At 38.6% G+C, this 7,355-nt stretch overlaps 2 protein-coding genes across 2 annotated transcripts; one reads left to right on the top strand and one right to left on the bottom strand.

The window, feature by feature from the left end:
* Nucleotides 1–3,910: 3,910 nt before the first annotated feature.
* Nucleotides 3,911–5,016, top strand: LOC129762634 (RWD domain-containing protein 1). Its single transcript, XM_055761096.1, has 2 exons — nt 3,911–4,377; nt 4,438–5,016. The coding sequence occupies exons 1-2, from the start codon at nt 4,093–4,095 to the stop codon at nt 4,885–4,887; spliced, it is 735 nt and encodes a 244-aa protein (XP_055617071.1). The 5' UTR covers nt 3,911–4,092; the 3' UTR covers nt 4,888–5,016.
* A 105-nt stretch (nt 5,017–5,121) lies between these two features.
* On the bottom strand, nt 5,122–6,812 carry LOC129762633 (cysteine and histidine-rich domain-containing protein morgana). The gene is made up of 4 exons (XM_055761095.1): nt 6,637–6,812; nt 6,455–6,577; nt 5,623–6,389; nt 5,122–5,568 (listed from the first exon to the last, which is right to left on the bottom strand). The coding sequence occupies exons 2-4, from the start codon at nt 6,519–6,521 to the stop codon at nt 5,326–5,328; spliced, it is 1,077 nt and encodes a 358-aa protein (XP_055617070.1). The 5' UTR covers nt 6,522–6,577; nt 6,637–6,812; the 3' UTR covers nt 5,122–5,325.
* Between the last annotated feature and the right edge of the window lie 543 nt (nt 6,813–7,355).

Here is a 7,355-nt window from a genome sequence, read left to right on the forward strand (position 1 = left end):
TTTGTTTCAAGTTTTCGGCAGTATATCAGACTTAGTCGAGAAGCATTTCATAATATTTCGGATACATGGCTCAATCGACTGTTTTATCAGTGTTCAATGGAATGATCCCACTTCTGGAAAGAAGCTTATGCGAAAAATGGATCGAATTGGATACAACATCGTATAATGAAACAAAGGGGCTGTCCAAATACCATGTGGAAAGAAAAAGCATGATTTTAGACTCCCCCCTCTCCCTCCGTGGACAAGCGTGGACATTTTCATACCCCTACCCCCTTTTGTCCACGTGGACATTTTTCCTTTTTTAATTAAAACAATTGGGGAAGTAACTGAATTGCGCCTAAATACCATTCTAACTCCATTTAAGTTTCAAATTTTACTAGCTGTAACCTGCTGTACCTGCTTTACTGTGGTCCATTGTTTTTGTATGGTAGAGGAATGACTAGCAAGTACAAAGTACAAAGCACATGCTTCATATGAGTTTAATTTTGAAATACTAGTGAGTATACAATATTTTTTGTCATCATCAGCGAAGATATAAAGTTTATCTGGATTGCCAACACGGAAACACGCAATGTACAGTTGAGCAGGTGAGGAACAATCCGCATCTAAATATAAACTTTACAATTTCAAAGATTGATCTTGAGTTTACTAATTATATACAAAAAATATATACATAAAATACAAATTGCATACAATTCATTTCGTTTTCACCTTGAAGTGACGTTCGTGATCAGGCTCTACATATTTGATACAAGAAAGTTAATTTACGTTCACAGCTTTATTTCAGAAGAGTGCTTATTCCATCTGAAAATCCATGAACATCTTCGCCAGTAATAATGCAAATAATCTGATATATTTGAACATTTTACTACACAGATATTCTCGATCGAATGAAAAATTATCCTTTCCCTTTGGATTATTAATATTTCATGGTATAACGATCGCAGAGCACATCGATGGGCAGTTGTGAAAGTATGAATATGTTCTAAACAATATCCAGAATAACATCGTTCCACAAATCACCCAAAATTTACGATGTCGCATTCCTCCATTTGTTTTGTTGAGTGCAGTTCTTTGTCACCTCCGGTATGTGATCGATCACTGCAAATGCCGATTCCTATTCACTCTGTATTTCCGATTTCCTTAGTCGTTAGCGCAATACGAAACCATTTCCGCCATAGTTCGGAGAATTTTCTAAGGGTCCTTATCGAACATTCTGCTTTGAGTGTCTAGATGACTTTCAAAGTGCTCGCGGGGAAAAGTGCCATCAGACAACTTACGATTCGTTCATCAGACAACTTACGATTCATTATTGAACATTTCTTGCGACCTATTTTTATGACTTAAATTGACCCAAATTAAAAAGTACGCTACTTAGAACGATTTAATTGCATTCATTTGAAAGATGAGAAAATTTTTCGGGAAAGAGCTTCATTTTGTTGATAGAAACAAACAAGCTTATCATATATTTTTGGCAGAAAATTACCTCGAAAAATTGCAACTTTTCGAAAAAAGAAATACAAAAAATAGATTTTACACGAAAAGGTATACAGACATTATTATCCTAAGACCATCTGTTCTCGATATAGAACAAAATCTATATAAAATCATATTTGATGAAAAAAGCCATATGCGTAATAGCAAGAAAACTCAACCATAATGGAATCGTTTAATTTTTATAGTTTTGGGCTATGAACGTTTAAGCATAACCCCTATCTATAAAAGTCATAGGATCATAGGAAATAGCTCGGTTCACAGTTTACGTGATTTTCTTTCAGAATATGTATTTCAATGAAGAAGAATGATATTAATGTTTAATGTTTTAAAAGTCTTGAATATGGAACAGTTTTTATTTAATTTGGAACGTATCGGTGATTACATTTGTAAAAGTATTTGTTATTCGTGTCCACGTGGACAAAGTCTATACCCCCTCTCTACGTGGACAAGCGTGGACATTTCCATAACGTTACGTTTCGTTGAGAGATTTATAATGACAAAAGTGGTCGAAACCAACAAAAATCACTCGCTTCGAAATGCGAAATGCCATCCCTGGGGTGACATTGCGCATTTCGAAACGAGTGATGTTTGTTCGTTTCGGCCATTTTGACATGCCTTTGACCAGCTTTGTTTACGAACCCAAAAATTTTACATTTCTCTACAAGACAAATTTTGCTTTAAATCTAGTACACCGAAAATATGAACTTGAAAAATATACATAATAATAAAACCATTTCGATTTCAGTTCAAATTTTCTCGAAACGAGTTACTCGTTTCGAAATGCGCAATGCCACCCCTGATCTAGCCTGATACAACAAATCAAGGCGGTATAATAAGGTGGAACGTTATGTCAGAACTGCTGTTCAGCCATTACTTGAGTTCGATTTGACAGCGGCCAAACGAACGGCTAGAGTTTTCCGAGAAAGAGGATAACAAATGACATGCAATGAGGAGTGCATGCCGCTATGTGTTTGCTGCGCATAAATGTTGGTTTTGTTTACGCTGTTGGCATCATTATAGTGTTTCGGTGACTGCTGCAAGTTATTGTCTGCATTGCTGTTCTATGGGACGTGAGGGTTGTTGCCGTTGCTGCTGGGATTGGAAACTCAGCGATTGTGGGAGCTTTGCTAGTGGGTATATAAAAGAGGTGGCTCTTAATAACCGGTGGGCTTGTGCCTTATTGCTTTAGCTGAAGACTCGCCTGATCGTTCGGGTTGTGAGATACAACAGCTAGTTCGATTGAAACCAGCCCAGCGTAGGTATATGTTCCCAGCAAACATTAAATCGCATAACAAGCGTATATACAACATCATATGCCCTAAAATTTGGTTGGCATATAATGCGCCTAACTGGCATATGCATGCAAAAGTGGAGGCCATATACATACATGGCAAATGCTTACCGAATTTGTTTGGATGAATATGCAACTTTGACCGGCTATAATAACGACTTTTGCAATACTCATATACGATTTATTACAGACATAGAAAAAAAACAAATGGCGCAAAATATTTTCGTGAAATGTTTATTATAGCCTCACGAATCGCCATTTTTATATATGAGTATTTATGTTTGTTGAAATAATAATTGTTTGATTGACTTGTGTTGGGCGTGGAATATGAATGTTTAAAATGGCACAGATTAATGTTTGGTGAAAACTGCTCCGATGTGGGTTCGAACTCCGGTCGTCTGGATTATCATCCACCAGCTATCTCGCGCGGCTATCTGAAATTTAATTCAACAACGGTTGAAACTTTCGAGTGCATCAGAATTTCATTGACATTTCAATATGATGTAATATGTTCTTTATTAGGATCTAATATGATTTACTGTTTCATGACTTTCTACAGCATGCAACACGATTTACTACAGTACTGAATCGATTTAAATTATACGCTTATACGACACACAAACTGCATCAGCGTAATATACGCATATGATGCGGATTAAATATATTTTACGACAATGTACATCATAAAATTGATGTTTGTTATACCGAATTGCGACTTAATTTGATAATGGTATATAAAATCGAGTTTTTGCATTTTATGCGATTTCAAATATACACGACACATACTTTGATTGATATTATATGCGATTATGATTTATTCGGATTTCTTGTAAGACTTGGCACGTGCAAAATTATACGATTTAATGTTTGCTGGGTTGGTGGGGACCGCTATGTAGCATAAAGATTTGATCTACTTTGTAAACAAAAAAAAGCCGCTGTCATTTTTCATCCCCTCTCGCATCATCCATGTCTTATCATCATACTGTCGAAAACGAACCACCTGTCAATTCCAGCTCCTTGCAACAAATCAAGCAATTCTTGGAAATGGATTTTAGTTCAAATCATAACATTACCCATTCTTTAGGTGAATATTTCTTTTGAAATTGATCAGTTTGCAATCACAGTGTTATGTTTATGATTGTGCCTTCAGGTAAAGCAAAAACGTCGTTTCACACGCTGCCTTCAATTTGGATTAAAATAAAAGCAGTAGTTCTGCAGAACATAGATCAACATCTACGGTACCGGCTATCTCGAAGCATTTCTGCCCCAAAATTACCATCGAAACTGCTTCTTACATAGACACAATGGAGCGTAATCACCGTGAGGATCAGTGTAATGAAATCGAAGCACTAGATTCGATCTACTGTGGTGAGCTGGAGTTGCTAGCAACCGAGCCACTGCATCGGTTCAAGCTGCCAATCGCAACCACTGAGTACGATACGGAAGTGGAGACTGATGGACTATCCTGCAAGCTTATCTTCAGTTACACCGAAACGTATCCGGACACAGCCCCGTTAGTGGAAATAGAGGATCCCGAAAACTTCCGCGATGGCTACGAAGAGGGATTACTTGAGCACATTCAACAAACGGTGAGTTGTCGACGTTGGATGACTGAAGGTAGTAATAATGTACATGTGATCTTATTCCAGATCCAAGAAAATCTAGGCATCGAGATGATTTTCTCATTGGTAAGTTCAGCCCAAGAGTGGTTGAACTGTAAATACGACGAGCTGAAGAGCGAGGCGGAAAACGAAAAACTTGAAGCCAAACGGCGTGTGGATGAAGAAGAGAGGAAAAAGTTCGAAGGAACCCGCGTTTCGGTGGAATCGTTTATGGTGTGGAAAACCAAATTCGAGCTGGAGATGGGAATCACAGAAAAACGAGAGAAGATACATGGGGAAGTTCGGAAGCTCACCGGCAAAGAGTTGTTCCTACAGGATAACACACTGAACGAGTCGGATTTGAAATTCCTGATGGACGCTGGCGAACCAATCGAGAACGTTCGGATTGACGAATCGCTCTTCCAAAACATCGAAGATCTTGAGTTGGACTCGGATGAAGACGATGATGATGAGGACTATGTGCCGGATGAGAAGTGAATCAAGCACTTATTGTACCGTTGTCTGTTTCGTTTTTATCTTTACTTGCTAAGGAACCAAAATATATGGATGTATATTTACGGTGAATTCGTTGAGATTCAGTCGAAATATAATGCATCGTCGAAATAACGGAAGCCTTTCTCGAGGACATATTAATATACAGTAATCCTATCTTAAATGTGCCGGAAAATCAACCCAATTATCGAATTATACTCGCAAACTGGGCTGTAAAACTTCAAATTGATGATGACGTCTATTATTGATACACAACAGCTGTGCAGCCCAATTAACGCACGCCCTCTTAAACATAAATCCTGTTGAAAAAGTCAAATTATCGAATGACTATTGTATTGAGTTTATTTTAGAACACAGTTTAGTAGTTCGGTCTCTGAGACCCTTTCTGCTTTCCATTCTTTTTATGCTAGGTGGCAGTACGGATCATTTGATTTCCTTGAGTGTAGCTGTACTACACGCCGGCTGGATGTCGTCTAGATCCACGTCTGAATCATCATCCTCTTCTTTTCGCTTTTCCTCTTCCAACTGCTTCTGAATTTGCTCTGCATTGGGTTTACTCTCCCGTGGAAAATCTAGCTTCGACCATGTTCCGGGTTCCGCTTTAATCATGGTGATCTCCACCTTTGTACCAAACATTTGCACCTTGGACTTGCTCACATCAACTACCTGTTGAAAAATTTACATCAATTTAAATACAATCGAGATTAAAAATATACTTACCCCTCTTAGTTCTATATCAGTTTTATACTCTTGATTATCCTGCTGTGGAAACACTAGGCAAATGGCGAGCCGAATCGGATTCAACTGAACGGTACTCTTCTGGTAATGGTACATTTTTGCGAATACCGTAACCACTACCTGCGTAGCGGTCTGATGCCAATCTAGACGACATTTGATAGCTTTCGATTCGTCATCTTCGCTTATCCACTTGTGACTTCCCGTCTCGCATCCAACAATATTCATGAATGCGGTAAAATCGGAGGTTTTTTTCTGGCAACAGGACCAATACTTGATTCCCTCGTGAAAAATGGGTACGCCAGGATGAAACACGCAGGCTTTGTCGTCGTTTTGATTTGCCTCATAGACATAGTTGCAGCCCACATGCTTACACACTGTTCCGAGAGGGATTTGCGACGGATCAATAGTATTTTTCTTCGTCGCCACCGCAGTGGCTGGAAGTTCGTCTATTTGTTTCTTAACGGCTGGTGCAACAATGGGCTCTAAAAATGTGAGCGGACTCTCCCATGGTGGCCGGACGAGCGCATCCCGTTTTACTGGTTCTGGAATTTTTGCCACTGGTCTTTCCTCTTCGTTTTCCTGTTTCGGTGGCTTTTCCGGCTCTGGAGGTTTTACTTCGGAGTGCTTGCTTCTGGTGCATCCTTTTATATCCATAAACTGCGTGAAGTCAACGCTCTTTTTGTTACAGCATGACCATCCTTTGTATGCGTCATGAAAGAACGGAACACCCGGATGATGCAAACACGAATCTAATAAGAAATTTAAGTATAGGAATTTTGTGTTCCATCACTTCAAAACAGTATAAACACCTTACCATCTTTATTATCTTCGGGGTCAAATTTCTGGCCACAGCCTCGATTGTAACAATTCACCTTTACCATTTCCTCAGATCGGTCTCGTCTCTTAACCTAGTATTTGTACGCGCGATTTTTTTTTCCTATTATGGATATAACAAGGATTCTTTGCCAAGAAACTTGTATTAATGTGTTAACCTACGTAGGAGCTAGTAAAAATATTGATTTCTATGGTTAACTTAATCCGAAAAAGTTTCGATATTTCTAGATGTTTCTCTAATATCAACGGCAAACCGAGCTGTACACTTCCAACAAAAAGAATTAAACTTTTACACAACTTCGAGACAACACTAAACTGACTTTTGTATCACAACTGAATGACCGAATTTAATGGTGTGCGTCATTTTAATGTTTTGTAACACTTTTTCAGTACCGGTCGTGAACGATAGCGAGATAAAAAATGAAAGGTGGGAAAATTTTTAAATCTGTGACGTCACAGATTTTGTTTATGTATGTTACTTTTCTTATAATAGTCCACTACATAGGAAAGGTTTTTTTTCTCTATTACACATATACCTTTCTTTGCGGCATAGATACGTTCCACGAAATTTGGCCGCAAAGCGAAACGCCGTATAAGGAATCATTTGTTCACTCCTGTAAAAAAGTGGTTTTTGAACCAATCCGCATTTTTTTGCCGTTATAACAAAAACATTTTAGGCCGTAAATCGAAAACGTGCCTGAATTGCAGAGGGCCGTTATATGGAAATGCCGTATAAAGAGCGGCCGTATAGCGAGGTATGGGTGTATAGTGACTTTTAACACTTTTGGCCGGTTCGTCACTTTTAGCTTCCATTTTGGAAGAATGTCGGGAGTGAGAATTGAACTCGTGACCTTTAGCGTGAGAGGTATGGATGTTACTAC

This window comes from Toxorhynchites rutilus, chromosome 1 (genome assembly GCF_029784135.1).
Source record: "Toxorhynchites rutilus septentrionalis strain SRP chromosome 1, ASM2978413v1, whole genome shotgun sequence".
In the NCBI taxonomy this organism is placed as follows: Eukaryota; Metazoa; Arthropoda; class Insecta; order Diptera; family Culicidae; genus Toxorhynchites; species Toxorhynchites rutilus.

Excerpts from the sequence above, each read along its gene's own strand:
- LOC129762634 (XM_055761096.1), top strand. The coding sequence starts at position 4,093 with ATGGAGCGTAATCACCGTGAGGATCAGTGTAATGAAATCGAAGCACTA. Across the intron at positions 4,378-4,437 it reads TTGAGCACATTCAACAAACG|ATCCAAGAAAATCTAGGCAT; the intron begins GTGAGTTGTCGA and ends ATCTTATTCCAG.
- LOC129762633 (XM_055761095.1), bottom strand. The coding sequence starts at position 6,521 with ATGGTAAAGGTGAATTGTTACAATCGAGGCTGTGGCCAGAAATTTGAC. Across the intron at positions 6,390-6,454 it reads CCCCGAAGATAATAAAGATG|ATTCGTGTTTGCATCATCCG; the intron begins GTAAGGTGTTTA and ends ATTTCTTATTAG. Across the intron at positions 5,569-5,622 it reads CTGATATAGAACTAAGAGGG|GTAGTTGATGTGAGCAAGTC; the intron begins GTAAGTATATTT and ends ATTTTTCAACAG.